Source organism: Salmo salar, chromosome ssa22, assembly GCF_905237065.1.
Source record: "Salmo salar chromosome ssa22, Ssal_v3.1, whole genome shotgun sequence".
In the NCBI taxonomy this organism is placed as follows: domain Eukaryota; kingdom Metazoa; phylum Chordata; class Actinopteri; order Salmoniformes; family Salmonidae; genus Salmo; species Salmo salar.
Genome location: NC_059463.1, coordinates 56,891,958 through 56,914,130, shown reverse-complemented (window position 1 = coordinate 56,914,130; position 22,173 = coordinate 56,891,958). Strand labels below are relative to the sequence as shown.

Genomic DNA, 22,173 nt, shown 5'->3' with positions numbered 1-22,173 from the left:
CACCAGCTGATCACCCAGCAGTTTAATTAAAAGGGAAGAAAGGGGAGGATGAAGAGCGTGACAGAGGAGGAGGGAAGACAAAGGCAGAGGAGGGAGGAAGAGGAGGGAGGAGGAGAATGGCAGAGGAGGGAGGAAGAAAGAGGGAGAGGAGGGAGGAGGGAGGAAGACAGAGAGAGAGGAGGGAGGAAGAGGAGGGAGGAAGAGAGTGGCAGAGGAGGGAGGAAGAGAGAGGGAGAGGAGGGAGGAAGAGAGAGGGAGAGGAGGGAGGAAGACAGAGGGAGAGGAGAGAGGAAGAGGAAGGAGGAAGACAGAGGAGGGAGGAGGAAGGAGGAAGAGAGGGAGAGGAGGGAGGAAGAGAGAGGGAGAGGAGGGAGGAAGACAGAGTGAGAGGAGGGAGGAAGACAGAGGAGGGAGGAAGACAGAGGGAGAGGAGGAAGAGGAGGGAGGAAGACAGAGGGAGGAAGAGAGAGGGAGAGGAGGGAGGAAGAGAGAGAGGGAAGAGGATGGCTGGAGAGAGCAGTCTGGTTTGATGATCAGAACAGTAATGTTGGTGCAGCATAGTTCTTGGTTCGTCTGGTCTGGACCTATTCTGATGTATTAAGCCCATTTCCTGCACTATGTCTCTTCATTCTGTTTAGTCCATTTAAATTAATAATGAAGCAAAGGAGAGGAGGGAAGAAGAGAAAGGAAGATAGGGAAGAGGAAGGGCTGGAGAGATGATCAGAACATCAATGTGATGGTAAAGGATTTGTCTGTTCTGGACCTCTTCTGATCTAACACCAACAACACCACATGTCTTAATTCAGTTCAGTCCTTTAAACTAAGTGTTTTAGGTATCTTACTAAGGGAAGAACCAGTGTGGTAATTACTGAAATCCATATGCAGTTTAGCCTTAACTTCAATAGGATACAAAGGAAATAAATATAAGTTTGAGTTTTGGTGCAGGGTAAGATGAATTAATGATCAGAACAACAGTGTTGGTGCAGGGTTGTGTTGGGTGGTTTTGTTCTGATGGATTGAGCTCTAGCTCTACCATGTAGCCATGGCTCCTTAACTCTGTTTAGTCCAATTCTGTTTAGTCCAATTCTGTTTAGTCCATAGCTAAGAAAGGAGAGCAGAGAGAGACAGAGAGGGAAGATGTGATAATCAGAACAGTAGGGAAGTGGTAGGTTAGGTTCAGACCTGCTCTGGCCCTTTTCTCATATGTTAATGTATAGAGCACCAACACCACCAGTATCAAGACTCTTAGTTTAGTCTTTTTATTAACTAAGGATCATGGGTAAGGGCCACCAGTATCAATACTCTTAGTTTAGTCCTTTTATTAACCAAGGATCATGGGTAAGGGCCACCAGTATCAATACTCTTAGTTTAGTCCTTTTATTAACTAAGGATCATGGGTAAGGGTCACCAGTATCAAGACTCTTAGTTTAGTCCTTTTATTAACTAAGGATCATGGGTATCTCACCAAGAAAATACCCAGTATAGTGACATTAGGATCCTGTTGATCCAACAACAGGGTAGTGTTGGAGGGTTTGGTTCTGGTCTGATGTTCTGACCCACTATGGTCAATACTAAAAGGTGGGGTCAGGTCCTGGTCAGTTTGTTTTACAAATCACTTCTCTTCTTTTAAATCTACACTCTGAACACCAGAGCAGGTGTCCATTCTGTTACCAGAGCAGGTGTCCATTCTGTTACCAGAGCAGGTGTCCATTCTGTTACCAGAGCAGGCGTCCATTCTGTTACCAGAGCAGGTGTCCATTCTGTTACCAGAGCAGGCGTCCATTCTGTTACCAGAGCAGGCGTCCATTCTGTTACCAGAGCAGGTGTCCATTCTGTTACCAGAGCAGGTGTCCATTCTGTTACCAGAGCAGGCGTCCATTCTGTTACCAGAGCAGGTGTCCATTCTGTTACCAGAGTAGGTGTCCATTCTGTTACCAGAGCAGGCGTCCATTCTGTTACCAGAGCAGGTGTCCATTCTGTTACCAGAGCAGGTGTCCATTCTGTTACCAGAGCAGGTGTCCATTCTGTTACCAGAGCAGGTATCCATTCTGTTACCAGAGCAGGTGTCCATTCTGTTACCAGAGCAGGTGTCCATTCTGTTACCAGAGCAGGTGTCCATTCAGTTACCAGAGCAGGTGTCCATTCTGTTACCAGAGCAGGTGTCCATTCTGTTACCAGAGCAGGTGTCCATTCTGTTACCAGAGCAGGTGTCCAGTCTGTTACCAGAGCAAAAGAAGAGAATGTATTCTTCCCAAATGGCACCATATTCCCCATATAGAGCCCTATAGGGACCTGATTAAAAGTAGTGCACTGCATAGGGAATAAGGTGTTGTTTGGGACGCGACCAATATATTGACTTCCTGGTATTTGTCCTCTGGCCTTGTTTCTCAGTTTGTTTTACCAATCATTTCTCTTTTTTTCCTAAAATTACTCTCAGCAGTGTTAGGTACAGTATTTGTCCTCTGCCCTCGCTGGTTTGTGTCAGTTTGTATAACTTGTCTTTTTCAAATACACCGGAAAAAAAAGACAAAGTCTGACCAGGTGAAATCCAGGTGAAAAGCTATGATCCCTTATTGATGTCACTTGTTAAATCCACTTCAATCTGTGTAGATGAAGGGGAGGAGGCAGGTTAAAGAAGGATTTTTAAGCCTTGAGACAATTAAGACATGGATTGTGTATGTGTGTCATTCAGAGGGTGAATGGGCAAGACAAAAGATTTAAGTGCCTTTGAACAGGGTATGGTAGTAGGTGCCAGACGCACCGGTTTGAGTGAGTCAAGAACTGCAATACTGCTGGGTTTTTCATGCTCAACAGTTTCCCGTGTGTATCAAGAATTGTCCACCACCCAAAGGACATCCAGCCAACTTGACAAAACTGTGGGATGCATTGGAGTCAACATGGGCCAGCATCCCTGTGGAATGCTTTTGACACCTTGTAGAGTCCATGCCCTGACGAAATTGAGGATGTTCTGAGGGCAAAAGGTGTGCGTAATATGTTTTACACTCGGTGTATATTCCCCTTCAACATTGAAACAGCATTAGAAGTTAATATTGTCAAGCTGTAGTAAAACGAGGACATGAAAATGAAAATACCAATAATCATGTTCTTGGCTATTTCAAAGCTGCAGTCACCAATTCTCGTTCTGCGTACACAATGCAGTATTTTCTCATTCTGGTCAGGTAAACGCATTCTGCCTCTGGACCAATGAAGCCAGAAGTGTCGTCAAATTCCTTTTCAGTTTATTTTTTTTATTGAGTCTGTCAAACCACTGACCTTTTTGTCTCAGATGGAAAAATGACCCAAACAGTCATAATCTTGATCTATCATAACGAGAAGCAGCTGGCTTCTGACCTCGGAGTAGAGATTTTTCTATAGCTGTTGAATTTAACAATACAATAAGCAATGTAAGACCATTATTTATGCTACTGTCAAAATGTTTGCTAAGCTTATATACATAGCATACAATTAACGGAGATCCTAAATTGTAGATACAATTGCAGATACAAAAAATAAAGAATACTGAACCAAGATATGTTGCGATTTACACGTTGCAGATAGATTTATCCCATACATTTGAGAATCTAGTGAAGAAAATCACACCTTATCACTTATCTTGAAAATTACAGCTGCAAACGGCAATTTTCAAAAACAAATGTTACTTTCATTGACTGTACAATAAGCTAAGTGTCTTATAGAAATTCTCAGCACGCATTCAGATGGATAAGTGAGTCTCTCTATTCGACATGGACGAGGAGTCTCTCTATTCAGTTAGAAGCTTCCTTAATGGCACGAAGTTGCTGTTTTGTACTTAGCATCTGAATGACTGAAAGGAATACACCTTTCACTGAAAAAGAGAGCTCTACCTTTAAATGAGGCACGAGGTAGATTCCAATGGCAAAACTTGTGTTTCATCAGATTTAGTGCATACCTATCATTGAAAACACCCATTACTGCATATTTCCAGGACATATATGAATAAATAACAGGCCTTATTCAATAAGGAAACATAATGGATAAACAATATGTTTCCATATTGAATGAGGCCTAATGGATAAACAATAGGCCTCATTCAATCAGGAAACATAATGGATAAACAATAGGCTTCATTCAATCAGGAAACATAATGGATAAACAATAGGCTTCATTCAATCAGGAAACATAATTGATAAACAATAGGCCTCATTCAATCAGGAAACATAATGGATAAACAATAGGCCTCATTCAATCAGGAAACATAATGGATAAACAATAGGCCTCATTCAATCAGGAAACATAATGGATAAACAACAGGCCTCATTCAATCAGGAAACAGAAAGGATAAACAATTGGCCTCATTCAATCAGGAAACATAATGGATAAACAATAGGCCTCATTCAATCAGGAAACATAATGGATAAACAACAGGCCTCATTCAATCAGGAAACATAATGGATAAACAATAGGCCTCATTCAATCAGGAAACAGAAAGGATAAACAATTGGCCTTATTCAATCAGGAAACATAATGGATAAACAATAGGCCTCATTCAATCAGGAAACATAATGGATAAACAATAGGCCTCATTCAATCAGGAAACATAATGGATAAACAATAGGCCTCATTCAATCAGGAAACATAATGGATAAACAATAGGCCTCATTCAATCAGGAAACATAATGGATAAACAATAGGCCTCCTTCAATCAGGAAACATAATGGATAAACAATAGGCCTCATTCAATTAGGAAACATAATGGATAAACAACAGGCCTCATTCAATCAGGAAACAGAAAGGATAAACAATTGGCCTCATTCAATCAGGAAACATAATGGATAAACAATAGGCCTCATTCAATCAGGAAACATAATGGATAAACAACAGGCCTCATTCAATCAGGAAACAGAAAGGATAAACAATAGGCCTCGTTCACTCAGGAAACATAATGGATAAACAACAGGCCTCATTCAATCAGGAAACATAATGGATAAACAATAGGCCTCATTCAATCAGGAAACATAATGGATAAACAATAGGACTCATTCAATCAGGAAACATAATGGATAAACAATAGGCCTCATTCAATCAGGAAACATAATGGATAAACAATAGGACTTATTCAATCAGGAAACATAATGGCAAGAGAATACCAGTTGCTTGAGAAAGGAAAGAAATAACAGTTAGAATTTTTTGATTTTATTTAACTAGGCAGGTCAGTTAAGAACTGCCTAACCCAGACAATTGTGCCCCGCCCTATGGGACTCCCAATCATGGCCGGTTCTGATACAGCCTGGAATCAAACCAGGGTCTGTAAAGACGTCTCTAGCGCTGAGATGCAGTGCCTTAGACAGATGCGCCACTCGGGAGCCCCGAATTGATGATCAGAACAACAGTGTTGGTGCAGGGTAGTGTGAATTGATAATCGTAACAGTTTATTCCGAGTGGCAAAACCATTGAATTGGAGTGGACCATATTTCCACTGATTCAGAGTAAATTGTAAAAGGCACTCCACATAAATAGATTATCATGTGTTTCTGTGTGCTTCTGTGTGCTGCCTGGGAAGGTTGGTAAAAGAGCAAAAAAACACATTCTATTGGAATCTTTGTTTTTGGGCAAGTGCTTTCCTGGTGATGTTTCCGTCCAGTTCCCACATCAAGGTAAAATAGCCAGTTACCTGAGCTGAGACCCAGGTGGAAAAAGTCCCGGCTGGGCCATGGTGTTTTTTCTTGCCCACAGACCTGTCCGACGGACAGACGGAGCCTCAGGACACAGACATTAGGTGGCAGACGTCCTTTTCTCTCTCCGGCCGCTCGGCTCTTCTTTCTCTGTCACTGTGATGGACAAGATAATGGATTGTGATAATGAGAATCCTTCCAGAGGCTGGCCAAGAATGTTCATCACATCCCCTCCTGTCACCCTCACAGACACATAAATACAGGATACAGACCCCGGAAACAGGCCGTAGGGGCCAAGGTTCTAATAGTGGAACTGATATAATTTCACTAGCTTTGTGTTCCTGTGTGTGCGTGTGTGTGTGTGTGTTTGTGTAAAAGGTAATTGAAAGAAAGAGAAAGAAAGAAAGAGAGAGAGTGAACAAAAAACAATCAACTTCAAGGCCTCATAAACAGAGGGGGGGGGGGGGGGTTGGAAGGTTGTTGATTCCTGTGGAAGTGACAGAGAGACAGACAGAGGACAGGTAAACAAGAAACAAGGAGAAGAGCCAGAGAAAGTGAGCAAGAGAGTGACAGAAAAAAAGAGAGAAAAAACTTGAATACTTGAAATGGTGCAGAGACAGGGTTGAAAGGGGTTGTTGATTCCTGTGTAGGTGAAGGATTCACCCCCAGGAATAGCAGCTAATCCTACTATGTGTGGGCAGCAGCACCTCTCTCTCTCTCCCTGCATGGTAGGAGGACAGCAGCACCTCTCTCTCCCCCTCCATGCTAGGAGGGCAGCATCACCTCTCTCTCTCCCTGCAGGCTAGGAGGGCAGCAGCACCTCTCGCTCTCCCTGCAGGCTAGGAGGGCAGCAGCACCTCTCTCTCCCTGCAGGCTCGGAGGGCATCAGGTCTCTCTCTCCCTGCAGACTAGGATGGCAGCAGCAACACCTCTCTCTCTCCCTGCAGGCTAGGAGGAGGTGTACAGAATATAATGTCACCCTAGCCAGCCATCAACTTATAAAGAAATCGCTTTCTTCTACCTCTTTAAGGGGAGAAAACATCCATGAAATGAACTAATGAATAGAGCAAGGGGGTTTTCTTGAACAGAAATATGTGCCTTAGTTATAACCCATATTTTTCACTGATCAGGTGACGTCGTTAGGAAAACTCCTGCCCATAACACATCACTTTTGATGGAGTAGCTTTGGTTTATGAATCATGTTTTCTTGACGTGACTCAAGGGTGTTGCGTCTTGTTGCATGGCCACCTGATGTGTAACTGAATTCATACTCGTTCATTACATTGTTGAAAGACTTGATAGTCCTCTCATACCCAATCATACCTATACAATGAATATATAGATGAAGATTTTGGCTTCATTTCTCAACCATAGTTTCTATTGTTCCAGCACCTGAAAAGCTATTGAGATGCCACCAAATGGTGCCAGTGATTGTCAGGGTCTACAATATGCATTTTCTTTGACAATGTCCCATTACATTTTCTATAGCACCATGTACATTAGGGCTGTGTGGAAGGACATTGGATTGGCTTTGAGCAGGTCTTCATCTAGTTGTATTTTGCTGTCATATTACATTGGACTGAATCGCTTCATGTTTAATTTCTATTCTTCAATCGTTTTATGTCTATAGCCTTGTACCCTTATAGGCTGACCAACCCGCTCGCGTCGTGTGCGCGAGCGTTGCAAAATAAAGTCCTCTCTATTTCTGACGCAGATCGCACTGCAAGTCCTGCCTCTCCCATCTCCTCATTGGTTTATAGAAGCAGGTACCCACGCGCCATCTCCTCATTGGTTATACCCACGTGGGTGATTGAAAGACGAACTGTGTTGCCGGTCGGTGTAGTAATACTATGAAAGTTTAGATGCCAATCACCATATAAGTTCAGATGAAAAAGCCTGGAAGGAGGAGAGACGACTACTGTAAATTGTCCGGTGGCGATTTTTATGAATTGTTCAGCAGTCCAATGGCTTGGAGGTAGAAGCTGTTGAGGGAGCCTTTTGGTCCTAGACTTCGCGTTGCAGTACTGCTTGCCGCACGGTAGCAGAGAAAACAGTCTATAACATGGGTGACAGGACTCTCTGTCAATTTTATGGGCTTTCCTCTGACACCGCCTATTATATAGGTCCTGGATGGCAGGAAGCTTGGCCCCAGTGATGTACTGGGCCGTTCGCACTACCCTCTGTAGAGCCTTATGGTCAGATGCCGAGCAGTTGCCATACCATCCTCCCTATAGGCCGTCTCATCGTTGTCAGTGATCAGGCCTAACATTGTTGTGTCGTCAGCAAACTTGATGATGTTGTTGGAGGCATGTTTGGCCACGCAGTTGTGGGTGAACAGGGAATACAGGAGGGGACTAAGTACACACCCCTGTGGGGCCCCTGTGTTAAGGATCAGCGTGGCAAACCTGTTGCTGCCTACTCTGACCACCTGGGGGCGGCCTGTCAGGAAGTCCAGGATCCAGTTGCAGAAAGAGATGTTTAGTCCCAGAGTCCTTAGCTTAGTCATGAACTTCGTGGCACTATGGTGTTGAACGTTGAGCTGTAGTCAATGGAAAGCATTCTCACATAGGTGTTCCTTTTGTCCAGGTGAGAAAAGGCAGTGTTGAATGTGATTGAGATTGCATCATCTGTGGATCTGTTGGGGCGGTATGCGAATTGGAGTGGGTCTAGGGTGTCCGGGAGGATGCTGTTGATGTGAGCCATGACCAGCCTTTCAAAGCACTTCATGGCTACCGACGTGAGTGCCACGGGGCGGTAATCATTTAGGCTGGTTACATTCACTTTCTTGGGCACAGGGTCTATGGTGGTCTGCTTGAAACATGTAGGTATTACAGACTCGGTCAGCGAGAGGTTGAAAATGTCAGTGAAGACACTTGACATTTGGTCAGCGCATGCTTTGAGTACACATCCTGGTAATCTGCCTGGCGCAGCGGCTTTGTGAATGTTGACCTGTTTAAAGGTTTTGTTGACATCGGCAACCGAGAGCGTTATCACACAGCCATCCAGAACAGCTGGTGCTCTCGTACATGCTTCAGTGTTGCTTGCCTCGAAGCGAGCATTAAAGGCATTTAGCTCATCTGGTAGGCTTGTGTCACTGGGCAGCTTGCGTCTGGGTTTCCCTTTGTTGTCCGTAATAGTTTTCAAGCCCTGCCACATCCGACGAGCATCAGAGCCGGTGTAGTAGGATTCAATCTTAATCCTGTTTTGACACTTTGCTTGTTTGATGGTTCGTCTGAGGGCATAGCGAGATTTCTTATAAGCATCCGGATTAGTGTCCCGCTCCTTGAAAGCGGCAGCTCTACCCTTTAGCTCGATGCGGATGTTGCCTGTAATCCATGGCTTCTGGTTGGGGTATGTACGTACAGTCACTGTGGGGACGACGTCATCGATGCACTTATTGATGAAGCCGATGACTGAGGTGGTGTATTCCTCAATGCCAACATGTCCCAGTCTGTGCTAGCAAAACATTCCTGTAGTGTAGCAGGACTGACTGACTTACTACTTGAGTAAAAGTCTAAAAGTATTTGGTTTTAAATATACTTAATTATCAAAAGTAAAAGAATAAGCCATTTCGAATTCCTTATGTTAAGCGGATAGCCAGCACACTCCAACACTCAGACATAATAAAAACAAAGTATTAGTGAGTCTGCCAGATCAGACCCAGTAGGGATGACCAGGGATGTTCTCTTGATAAGTGTGTGAATTGTACCACTTTCCTGTCAACATGTAACGAGTACTTTTTGGTGTGAGGGAAAATGTATGGAGTAAAAAGTACATTATTTTATTTTGGAATGTAGTGAAATAAAAGTTACATTTGTAAAGTAACTTACGTGGCTGTAAGTAAGAAAGTTAAAACAAGTAGACTTCTATTGGTGAGATAATCAGTGGTGTAAAGTAGTTAAGTAAAAATACTTTAAAGTCCTCTTCTCCACTCCTTTACTAATGTACAGTATTTACAGATGAATGCTTCTTCTCTCCGGCCATTAAATCAAGAGATCAAAGGGCTAATTGAAAACATAACATCTTGTTGAGATTTACAGCTAAAGGAGCTTTTTCTTATATTTTTTTTATTCACGATGAAGCCAAGAGACCAAACTGGAATGGACAAATGGTGAAATAATCTCAGTCCTTCCTTTGAAGAAATTTAATTGGGATTGAACTTGATGTCAAACTAATTTAGAAGTTTATGAGGGATGTCGTATCTTCCCATACTGTTAACTCTGAACTCCATAAACTGAAATGACCCGATGTGGAAAAACTGTTTTGACATATACAAATATTCTTTGTCTTGTGACGGATGTAGACTTTTGTTCTGATGACCTGTAATATGAATATTGATTTGATGTTTTCTAAAGACATTTGATTATCTGTATCTGTGTTATTTGACATTTTCTTCTACCGTTTTAATACATTTATGTCTATAGTTTATATATTTTTAGTTAGTCTTCATATTATCCTTACACTATTTTTGGCATACTAAATCTGTAAATATAATATTCTCATTTGTTCAACAAACTTGTTCAACAAACTTTCTCCTTTCCCTTAATAGTCAGGGCAAACCTGTTTTGGTGATTTCTGGTATATCATCAAAATAAATCAATCACAGCATGTTTTTGGACTCATTCAGCAGTTTTTACCTGATTAAGTACAATATCATTGGACAATAAATGTTGAACATTCAATTTACAGTGCCTTCAGAAAGTATTCATACCCCTTGACTTATTACACATTTTGTTGTGTTACATCCTGAATTCAAAATGGATTAAATAGATGCTTTTTCTCACCCATGTACACACAAAAACATCTAATTTACATAAGTATTCAAACCCCTGAGTCAATACATGTTGGAATCACCTTTGGCAGTGATTACAGCTGTGAGTCTTTCTGGGTAAGTCTCTAAGAGCTTTGCACACCAGGATTGTACAATATTTATGCATTATTCTTTTAAAAATGCTCCAAGCTTTGTCAAGTTGTTTGTTGATCATTAGTAGAGAGACATTTTCTTGCCATAGATTTTCAAGACAATTTTAGTCAAAACTGTATCTAGGCCACTCAGGAACATTCAATGTTGACTTGGTAAGCAACAGTGTATATTTGGATTGGTGTTTTAGGTTATTGTCCTGCTGAAAGATGAATTTGTCTCCTCTAGGATTTTGCCTGTGCTTAGCTCTATTCCTTTCCATTTTTATCCTAAACAAGTCCCTAGCCCTTGCTGATGACAAGCATGCCCATAACATGATGCAGCCACCACAATGCTTGAAAACATGTAGAGTAGTTTTCAGTGATGTGTTGTGTTGGAATTGCCCCAAACATAACACTTTGTATTCAGGACATACATTTAATTTATTTGCCACATTCTTTGCAGTTTTACTTTAGTGCCTTATCGCAAACAGGATGAATGTATTGGAATATTTTTTGTTTGTACAGGCTACCTTCTTTTCACGCTGTCATTTAAATTAGTATTATGGAATAACTACAATGTTGTTAATCCATGCACAGTTTTCTCCTATCACAGCATTAAACTCTGTAACTGTTTTAAAGTCACCAGTGGCCTCATAAGTGGTTCCCTCTCTGGCAACTGAGTTAGGAAGGATACCTGTATGTTTGTAGTGACTGGGTATATTGATACACCGTACAAAGTGCAGTGGGGTAAAGTACTTAAGTAAAAATACTTTAAAGTACTACTTAAGTCATTTTGTGGGTTATCTGTATGTTACTTTAATATTTATATGTTTGACAACATTTACTTTTACTTCACTACATTCCTAAAGAAAATTATGTACTTTTTAATCCATACATTTTCCCTGACACCCAAAAGTAGTCATTACATGTTGACAGGAAAATGGTCCAATTCACACACTTATCAAGAGAACATCCCTGGTGCTTCATGCTTCATTTTGTAAATGGAGTGTGCCCCTGGCTATCTAAATGTTTTTTAAATAATAATTAAGAAAATGGTGACGTCTAGTTTGCTTAATATAAGGAATATGAAATGATTTATACTTTTACTTTTACTTTAATACTTAAGTATATTTTAGAAATTACATTTAGTTTTGATACTTAAGTATATTTAAAAACAAATACGTGTAGACTTTTAATCAAGTAGTATTTTACTGGGCAACTTTCACTTTTACTTGATTCATTTTCTATTAAGGTATCTTTACTTTTACTTAAGTATTTAAATTGGGTACTTTTTCCACCACTGCCAAAGTATAAATAATTACTTCACCATGTTCAACGGGATATTCAATGTCTGTATTTATGTTATTATTGTTATCTTGCTTACAATCGGTGCCATACTTAGCAAGGCATTGAAAAATCTACCTGATCTTTGTGGTTGAATCTTCGTTTGAAATGCACTGCTTGACTTAGGGACTTTACAGATAATTGTATGTGTGAGGCACAAAGATCAGGTAGTCATTCAAAAATCATGTTAAACACTATTATTGCACACAGAGTGAGTCCATGCAACTTATTATGTCACTTGTTCAGCACATTTATACTTCTGAACTTAGTATTTAGGCTTGCCATAACAAACGGGTTGAATACTTATTGACTCAAGACACTCCAGCTTTTCATTTTTAATTAATTTGTAAAAAAAATAAAAATATCTATATCTCTATATATATATAGAGTAGGCTGAATGTTTGATGTTCCCTACTTCTAGACTAGATCACCCATAGCGTCCGTAGGCTGAATGTTTGATGTTCCCTACTTCTAGACTAGATCACCCATAGCGTCTGTAGGCTGAATGTTTGATGTTCCCTACTTCTAGACTAGATCATCCATAGCGTCTGTAGGCTGAATGTTTAATGTTCCCTACTTCTAGACTAGATCACCCATAGCGTCTGTAGGCTGAATGTTTGATGTTCCCTACTTCTAGACTAGATCACCCATAGCGTCTGTAGGCTGAATGTTTGATTTTCCCAGGTTTGAACAAGTTTTACTGAAGTCAAGGAGATCAAAAATATTCAAACATCGACTGTCTGTGTTAAGCATGGTTCGACATCTCTGTCAGAATTGCCTGGCATGATTGTCTATACAATAAGACAATGTCACGTATGTCAGGATGTACCCACGCTTGTTAGCCGTGTGTGCAGATCAGAGGACTATGGAAATGCAGAGAACTATGCAGGCCATGGGCATCATTAAGTGGGATTTGACTATTCATCTGATGATTGACAATACAGTTATTGTGCTCCTAGCGTTCATAATATTAAAAGATGGATAGCTGAGACTAATCATATAATCTTCTTACTGTATGCTCCTGTTGTCCATCTTAACTCATCCCTTCTTTCTCCTCTCTCTCTCCTCAGATTCCTCAGATTAGCTATGCCTCCACGGCCCCGGAGTTGAGCGATGACCGGCGATATGACTTCTTCTCCCGAGTAGTGCCTCCGGACTCGTTCCAGGCCCAAGCCATGGTGGACATAGTCAAGGCCATGGGCTGGAACTATGTATCTACCGTCGCATCAGAAGGATCCTATGGAGAGAAGGGAGTGGATGCCTTCCAACAGCTGTCCAGAGAAGCAGGTGAGTCCCAAAGTAACCTCTCTGGTGAATCTGGCCGTAATGGCCATGTACTCTTAAATCTCCACCCGGTACAGCCAGAAGAGGACTGGCCACCCCTCGGAGCCTGGTTCCTCTCTACACAGTACAGACAGTAGAGGACTGGCCACCCCTCTGAGCCTGGTTCCTCTCTACCCAGTACAACTAGAAGAGGACTGGCCACCCATCTGAGCCTGATTCCCCTATACCCAGTATAGCCAGAAGAGGACTGGCCACCCCTCTATAGGTTTCTTTAAAAATTCCCACCATCTACGGAATTGTTCTTAGGCATTGTGCTTATACATCTCATTACTTGCTCTTTGGATTTTTATGCTGGGTATCTGTATAGCACTTTGTGACAACTGGTGATGAAAAAAGGGCTTTATAAATACATTTGATTGATTGTTTGAATGTTTTCCAATAATAAAACTTATTGCAAGGGTGTAAAGTGGATTAACATGTGATGTGATCGAATAATCAAGGAATTGCAATAATCTTCAGGTGGAATTAAACATACTATGATAACCACTGAGGGTTGCAAGTTAGAAATGACTTAGTTTATTCAGAAGACATCTACTTTGAGTTTGGTGTGGTAAGAGACAAACCTTGCATGTATGTGTATATACAGTACCAGTGAAAAGTTTGGAAACACCTACTCATTCAAGGGTTTTTCTTTATTTTTGCTATTTTCGAAATTTTGTATAATAGTGAATACATCGAAACTATGAAATAGCATATATGAAAACAAGCCTTAACCAAAAAAGTGTTAAACAAATACAAATATATTTTATATTTGAGATTCTTCAAAGTAGCCACCCTTTGCCTTGATGACAGCTTTAAACACTCTTGGCATTCTCTCAACCAGCTTCATGAGGTAGTCACATTTCAATTTCAATTAACAGTTGAGCCTTGTTAAAACTTAATATGTGGAATTTCATTCCTTCTTAATACGTTTGAGCCAATCAGTAGTGTTGTGACAAGATAGGGGTGGTATACAAAAGATAGCCCAATTTGGTAAAAGATCAAGTCCATATTATGGCAAGAACAGCTCAAATAAGCAAATAGAAATGACAGTTCATTATTACTTAAAGACATGAAGGTCATGTCTTTTAATATTTCTTCAAGTGCAGTCGCAAAACCCATCATGCGCTATGATGAAACTGGCTCTCATGAGGACTGCCATAGGAATGGAAGACCCAGAGTTACATCTGCTGCAGAGGATAAGTTCATTAGAGTTACCAGCCTCAGAAATTTCAGCCTAAATAAATGCTTCACAGAGTTCAAGTAACAGACACACCTCAACATCAACTGTTCAGAGGAGACTGCGTGAATCAGGCCTTCATGGTCGAATGGCTGCAAAGAAACCACTACTAAAGGACACCAATAAGAAAAATACAACCGCTTTGGCCAAGAAATCAATGGACATTAGACCGGTGGAAATCTATCATTTGGTCTGATGAGTCTAATTTAAGATTTTTGGTTGCAACCGGTATGTCTTTGTGAAACGCAGAGTATTCGAATGGATGATCTCTGCATGTGTAGTTCCCACTGTGAAGCATGGAGGAGGAGGTGTGATGGTGTCGGGGTGCTTTGCTGGTGACACTTTCAGTGATGTATTTACAATTCAAGGCACACTTAACCAGCATGGCTACCACAGCATTCTGCAGCGGTACGCCATCCCATCTGGTTTGCGCTTAGTGGGACTATCATGTGTTTTTCAACAGGACAATCACCCAACACACCTCCAGGCTGTGTAAGGGCTATTTGACCAAGAAGGTGAGTGATGGAGTGCTGCATCAGGTGATATGGCCTCCACAATCACCTGACCTCAAGTCAATTAAGATAGTTTGGGATGAGTTGGACCACAGAGTGAAGGAAAAGCAGCCAACAAATGCTCAGCAAATGTTGGAAAGCCGTTGGAAAAGCATTCCAGGTGAAGCTGGTTGAGATAATGCCAAAAGTGTGCAAAGCTGTCATCAAGGCAAAGGGTGGCTACTTTGAAGAATCTAAAATCTGAACTATATTTTGATTTGTTTCACACTTTTTTGTTTACTAGATTATTTCATATGTGTTATTTCATAGTTTTGATGTCTTCACAAGTATTCTACAATGTAGAAAATAGTAAAATAAAGAAAAACCCTTGAATCGGTAGGTGTGTCCAAACTTTTCACTGGTACTGTATTTTTGTTTGTATGTATGCTAGAATCTAACAAATGGATAAACATGTAGACATCCTATAATTGTCAACCAAACAATTTCACTCTAGCTTTAGGAAGACACTGATCCTCGTTCTTCATAAGCATCGACTGCTAATCAAACGTTTCGGATAGTGATTGTTTTTCTCTTTTGGGATGTCCTTGACAACTGTGATCAATTAGACAATCAACAAGATGTAGTTGACCACATAAGAGCCTATAGGGGATGTTTCTTTCATTAATGTAGCAGATGTAACAGACATGAGCGAGCAGGCTATTGAAATCAAAGTTTATTTGTCACGTGCGCCGAATACAACAGGTGTAGACCTTATAGTGAAAGGCTTACTTACAGGCTGTAACCAATAGTGCAAAAAAGGTGTTAGGTGAACAATAGGTAAGTAAAGAAATAAAAACAGTAAAAAGACAGGCTATATACAGTAGCGAGGCTATATACAGACACCGGTTAGTCAGGCTGATTGAGGTAGTATGTACATGTAGATATGCTTAAAGTGACTATGCATATATGATGAACAGAGAGTAGCAGTAGCATAAAAGAGAGGTTGGCGGTTGGTGGGTGGCAGGACACAATGCAGATAGCCCGGTTAGCCAATGTGCATTGTGTCCCGCCACCCACCACCCACCACCCACCAACCCCTCTAGCAGCCGTCGTGCGGTGATGTCACCCTCCCTGAGATCTGAAATCAACTGTCTATCACGGTTTGACAGTTGACCTTAGTCTTGCCCTCAGCTAGTATTGGCGACTTTGAATGACAGAGTGTTGTATACAGAGGGTTCAGAGATCAAGCCCCGGGTAGGGAAGACAGGGATGAATTTCACTCTGTTAGATTTCTATGAGGAGAATTTTGGGCTTCAGCAATGTTCTATGGTCCTCAATTTTATTTTTAAATATTTAAATTTAACCTTTATTTAAGCAGGCAAGTCAGTTAAGAACAAATTCTTATTTACAATGACTGGATACCCCGGCCAAACCCGGACGACGCTGGGCCAATTGTGTGCGGCCCTACTGTAGTGACGCCTCTTGCACTGAGATGCAGTGCTTTAGACCGCTGCGGCACTTGGGCACCCAAATATATGGTCAATATATGGTCCTCAATATACTATGGTCCTCAATATACTATGGTCCTCAATATATGGTCCTCAATAAATGGGCCTCAGTAACTGGTCCTCAATACACTATGTACCTCAATATGTGGTCCTCAATATATGGTCCTCAATTTGTGGTCCTCAATATATGGTCCTCAATACATGGTCCTCAATAACTGGTCCTCAATAACTGGTCCCCAATATACTATGGTCCTCAATCTACTATGGTCCTCAATCTACTATGGTCCTCAATATACTATGGTCCTCAATATGTGGTCGTCAATATGTGGTCCACAATATATTGTCCTCAATATGGTCCTCAATATACTATGGTCCTCAATATATGGTCCTCTATATATGGTCCTCTATATATTTACATTTTAGCCATTTAGCAGACGCTCTTATCCAGAGCGACTTACAAATTGGTGCATTCACCTATAATATCCAGTGGAACAACCACTTTACAATAGTGCATCTAAATCTTTTAAGGGGGGGGGTTCGAAGGATTACCTTATCCTAACCCAGGTATTCCTTGAAGAGGTGGGGTTTCAGGTGTCTCCGGAAGGTGGTGATTGACTCCGCTGTCCTGGCGTCGTGAGGGAGCTTGTTCCACCATTGGGGTGCCAGAGCAGCGAACAGTTTTGACTGGGCTGAGCGGGAACTGTGCTTCCTCAGAGGTAGGGAGGCGAGCAGGCCAGAGGTGGATGAACGGAGTGCCCTTGTTTGGGTGTAGGGCCTGATCAGAGCCTGAAGGTACGGAGGTGCCGTTCCCCTAACAGCTCCGTAGGCAAGCACCATGGTCTTGTAGCGGATGCGAGCTTCGACTGGAAGCCAGTGGAGAGAGCGGAGGAGCGGGGTGGCGTGAGAGAACTTGGGAAGGTTGAACACCAGACGGGCTGCGGCGTTCTGGATGAGTTGTAGGGGTTTAATGGCACAGGCAGGGAGCCCAGCCAACAGCGAGTTGCAGTAATCCAGACGGGAGATGACAAGTGCCTGGATTAGGACCTGCGCCGCTTCCTGTGTGAGGCAGGGTCGTACTCTGCGAATGTTGTAGAGCATGAACCTGCAGGATCGGGTCACCGCCTTGATGTTGGTGGAGAACGACAGGGTGTTGTCCAGGGTCACGCCAAGGCTCTTAGCACTCTGGGAGGAGGACACAAGGGAGTTGTCAACCGTGATGGCGAGATCATGGAACGGGCAGTCCTTCCCCGGGAGGAAGAGCAGCTCCGTCTTGCCGAGGTTCAGCTTGAGGTGGTGATCCGTCATCCACACTGATATGTCTGCCAGACATGCAGAGATGCGATTCGCCACCTGGTTGTCAGAAGGGGGAAAGGAGAAGATTAATTGTGTGTCATCTGCATAGCAATGATATGAGAGACCATGTGAGGATATGACAGAGCCAAGTGACTTGGTGTATAGCGAGGAATATATGGTCCTCAATATACTATGGTCCTCAATATATGGTCCTCAATGTACTATGGTCCTCAATATATAGTCCTCAATATATAGTCCTCTATATATGGTCCTCAATATACAACGGTCCTCAATATATGGTCCTCAATATACTATGGTCCTCAATATACTATGGACCTCAATATATGGTCCTCAATATGTGGTCCACAATATATGGTCCTGAAAAATTTAAATTAAGGACCTCTTTGGATTGAAGAGTCTGCAAAAGGTTATAGAGTACGTTATTATATTATTACTAGCTTATAAACTAACGAGACATTGAGATGGACAGCCTACTAACATCCACTGGTTAAAGAACCAGTCATTGTAATGTAATGCACATGTAATGCAGTTGATTAACATCACACTTCGGCATTGCCAGAGGTCTATGCTTGACAGAGGTCTATGTTTTAACGTAATCAGTTACTGGTTCACATGTGCCAACACAATCACAGTTAGCGGGTCCAGTAAACCCATTGTAAAAAGCCTGTCATCTGAGGTTTTGCCTTCTGCCCTAACATCTTTCGTTATCTCCCTTTATTAATCACAGGATGACTATAATACAGTGTTGTGTACCAAATGGCACCCTATTCCATATATAGTGCACTACTTTCAACCAGGGCCCATAGGGAATATGGTGCCATTTGGGATACAGAGTGTTACGCAACTTTTTAATTAGCTTTTTACTCACCAAAAGGGCTTTCTCTTCCTGATTGCAGGGTTTTGTTCTTTATCGTTCTGGGTTATCTCCGCTCCCATAATCCTCTACTCTATTTATCCTGGGGGTGTTTGTGTGTTCCTGCTCTCACCGCTTCACGTCGCCACAGATCATCTGGCCAATTAGGCTCAGTCATTTCCAACAGGCTGTGGAGGCAGAGAAATATCTACATTGATTTCTTGTGCAGCGTACTGGAGCACAGATTAGACGAGGATTTCCTATCCGCAAGTTTCTCAGGTAGCAGCCAGTATAACTACATTTTAAACATCCATAGAAACTAAATAGAAAGGAAACTCCAGCACACTAGTGATGTTGATGCTTCCAAACATTAAATTGATTATAAACCAACAATGAGTTTAACTTTTTCAGACCTCCATGGAATGCCTCCTTTTTTGGGGGGAGGAGGGGGGGGGCATTGTAAGGCAATGCAGAGGCGTGACTGGCATGTCTTTATTTAACTTTGGATCTGCTTGAGATAAACCGTGCAATGGAAGATGCTGTGTACTGTGCTCTCAGAGAGGGATACAGGGAGTGGGTGGCGGAAACACCTGGTGCCTGGCGGATGGTCGGCTAAATAATGGCTAGTAAGAGAGAAGTATCTGGAGTGGTGGTCATTTATATGCTAATGGTCGCCGGAGGGGATGATTGTCGTTTTACAGGCTCCTAACCAACTGTGCAATTTTTTAAACTTAAAAAAAAAAACGTTTGTAACTGATTTTGTACATAATGTTACTGCTACCGTCTCCAACGACCGAAAAGAGCTTCTGAATATCTGAACAGCGATTACTCGCCTCGAATTGGACAAAGATTTTTTTCTTTAATGAGTCTGACACGAAGGATATACTGTACTGCTTCTCCCAAGACCAGGCCCAAATCCCCTTCTTTCGCAGGCAGAGAAGATGGAAATACAGGGGTCGGAGATAGGGATGTCTTGTGCGAATTAGTCGGCGAGGGGGTAACCCACCTCTATCATCCGTTCTATTGGCCAACGTGCAATCATTGGAAAATATACTGATTGATCTCTTTTCAAGATTACCCTACCAACGGGACATTAGAAACTGTAATATCTTATGTTTAAGGCAGACCACCATAAAGTGAAGGTAACCTGCCTAAATGACTACTGCCCGGTTGCACTCACATTAGTAGCCATGAAGGCCTTTGAAAGGCTGGTCATGACTCACATCAATACCATCATCCAGGGAAACCCTAGACCCACTCCAATTCGCATACCAGCCCAACAGATCATCAGATGACGCAATCTCAATCGCACTACACCCTGCCCTTTCCCACCTGGACAAAAGGAACACATTCTGTATGTGAAAATGCTGTTCATTTACTACATCTCAGCGTTCAACACCAAAGTGCCCACGAAGCTCATCACTAAGCTAAGCACCCTGGGACTAAACATCTCCTTCTGCAACTGGATCCTAAACTTCCTGACGGACTGCCCCAGGTGATAAGGGTAGGCAACAACACATCTGCCACACTGATCCTCAACACTGGGGCCCCTCAGGGGTACGTACTTAGTCCCTTCTTGTACTCCCTGTTCACCCACGACTTCGTGGCATTGCACGACTCCAACACCCTCATCAAGTTTGCTGATGACACGACAGTGGTAGGCATGATCACCGATGGCATTGAGACAGCCTACAAGGAGGAGGTCAGTGACTTGGCAGTGTGGTGCCAGGACAACAACCTCTCCCTCAACGTCAATAAGACGAAGGAGCTGATTGTGGACTATTGGAGAAAGAGGGAAGAGCAGTCCCCCATCTACATCGACGGGGCTGTAGTGGAGCGGGCCGAGAGCGTCAAGTTCCTTGGCATCCACATCACTAAAGACTTAACATGGTCCACACAAACCCATACAGTCGTGAAGAGGGCACGTCAGCACTTCTTCCCTCTCAGGAGGCTGAACAGATTTGGCATGATCCTCATAAAATCTACAGCTGCTCCATCGAGAGCATCACACATACTACACGGACACCCCCACACAAAACCTCCACACATTCACACACACACACACACACACACACACACACACACACACACACACACACACACACACACACACACACACACACACACACACACACACACACACACACACACACACACACACACACACATCATATGCTGCTGCTACTCTGTTCTGTATTCATACTTCTATTATTATCTATTCTGATGCCTAGTCAATTTAACCTGACTTTACGTACATATCTACCTCAAATACCTTATTATTATCTATCCTGATGCCTAGTCACTTTACCCTGCCTTCATGTACAAATCTACCTCAAATACCTTATTATTATCTATCCTGATCTATCCTAGTCAGTTTACCCTGCCTTCATGTACAAATCTACCTCAAATACCTTATTATTATCTATCCTGATGCCTAGTCAATTTAACCTGACTTTATGTACATATCTACCTCAAATACCTTATTATTATTATTATATATCCTGATGCCTAGTCACTTTACCCTGCCTTCATGTACAAATCTACCTCAAATACTTCACACCCCTGCACATTGATCTGGTACTGTTATTCCCTGTATATAGCTCCACGTTGATCTGGTACTGGTACTCCCTGTATATAGCTCTATATTGATCTGGTACTGGTACTCCCTGTATATAGCTCTACATTGATCTGATACTGGTAGTTCCTGTATATAGCTCCACATTGATCTGGTACTGGTACTTCCGTTTAGCTCCACTACTGTTTCCGATTGATCTGGTACTGGTACTTCCTGTATTAGCTCTACATTGATCTGATACTGGTAGTTCCTGTATATAGCTCCACATTGATCTGGTACTGGTACTTCCTGTATATAGCTCCACATTGATCTGGTACTGGTACTTCCTGTATATAGCTCCACATTGATCTGGTACTGGTACTTCCTGTATATAGCTCCACATTGATCTGGTACTTCCTGTATATAACTCCACATTGATCTGGTACTTCCTGTATATAGCTCCACATTGATCTGGTACTGGTACTTCCTGTATATAGCTCCACATTGATCTGGTACTTCTTGTATGTAGCTCCACATTGATCTGGTACTTCCTGTATATAGCTCCACATTGATCTGGTACTTCCTGTATATAGCTCCATTCTTGTGTATTTTCTTCCTCTTGTGTTACTACTGTATTTTAATTTGTATTGTTATTATTTAACTCTCCATTGTTGAGAAGGTACGCATTTCCCTAAGTAAGACTTTCATGGTAAAGTCTACACCAGTTGTATTCGGCACATGTGACAAATACAATTTGATTTGAAAGTATTTTTACTTAGTTACTTTACACTACTGGTCTTTCTCAAGGAGGGTATACTTGTGCAAATGCAATGTAGAGTCCCGCACACTGTTAATTGCTGCTGCAGTTTTATTGTACAATGTTTCGACCTGAACGTCTTCATCAGGTAGACTATTTGCGAAAACTTGTACACCGCTTTGTGTTACGTAATACTGTGCTTTGATTATTTTAAGCAAAGGGACTACAATTGTTTT

The 22,173-nt window shown here is 42.0% G+C and overlaps 1 protein-coding gene across 1 annotated transcript in view; it reads left to right on the top strand.

Annotated features, from left to right (window-relative positions):
* Window positions 1-22,173, top strand: part of grm7 (glutamate metabotropic receptor 7) — a 359,100-nt gene that overhangs the window by 88,079 nt on the left and 248,848 nt on the right. Inside the window, exon 2 of the mRNA XM_045705724.1 lies at window positions 12,968-13,184. Within this exon, the coding sequence (XP_045561680.1) occupies window positions 12,968-13,184 (217 nt within the window). The remainder of the gene's footprint in view (window positions 1-12,967; window positions 13,185-22,173) is intronic.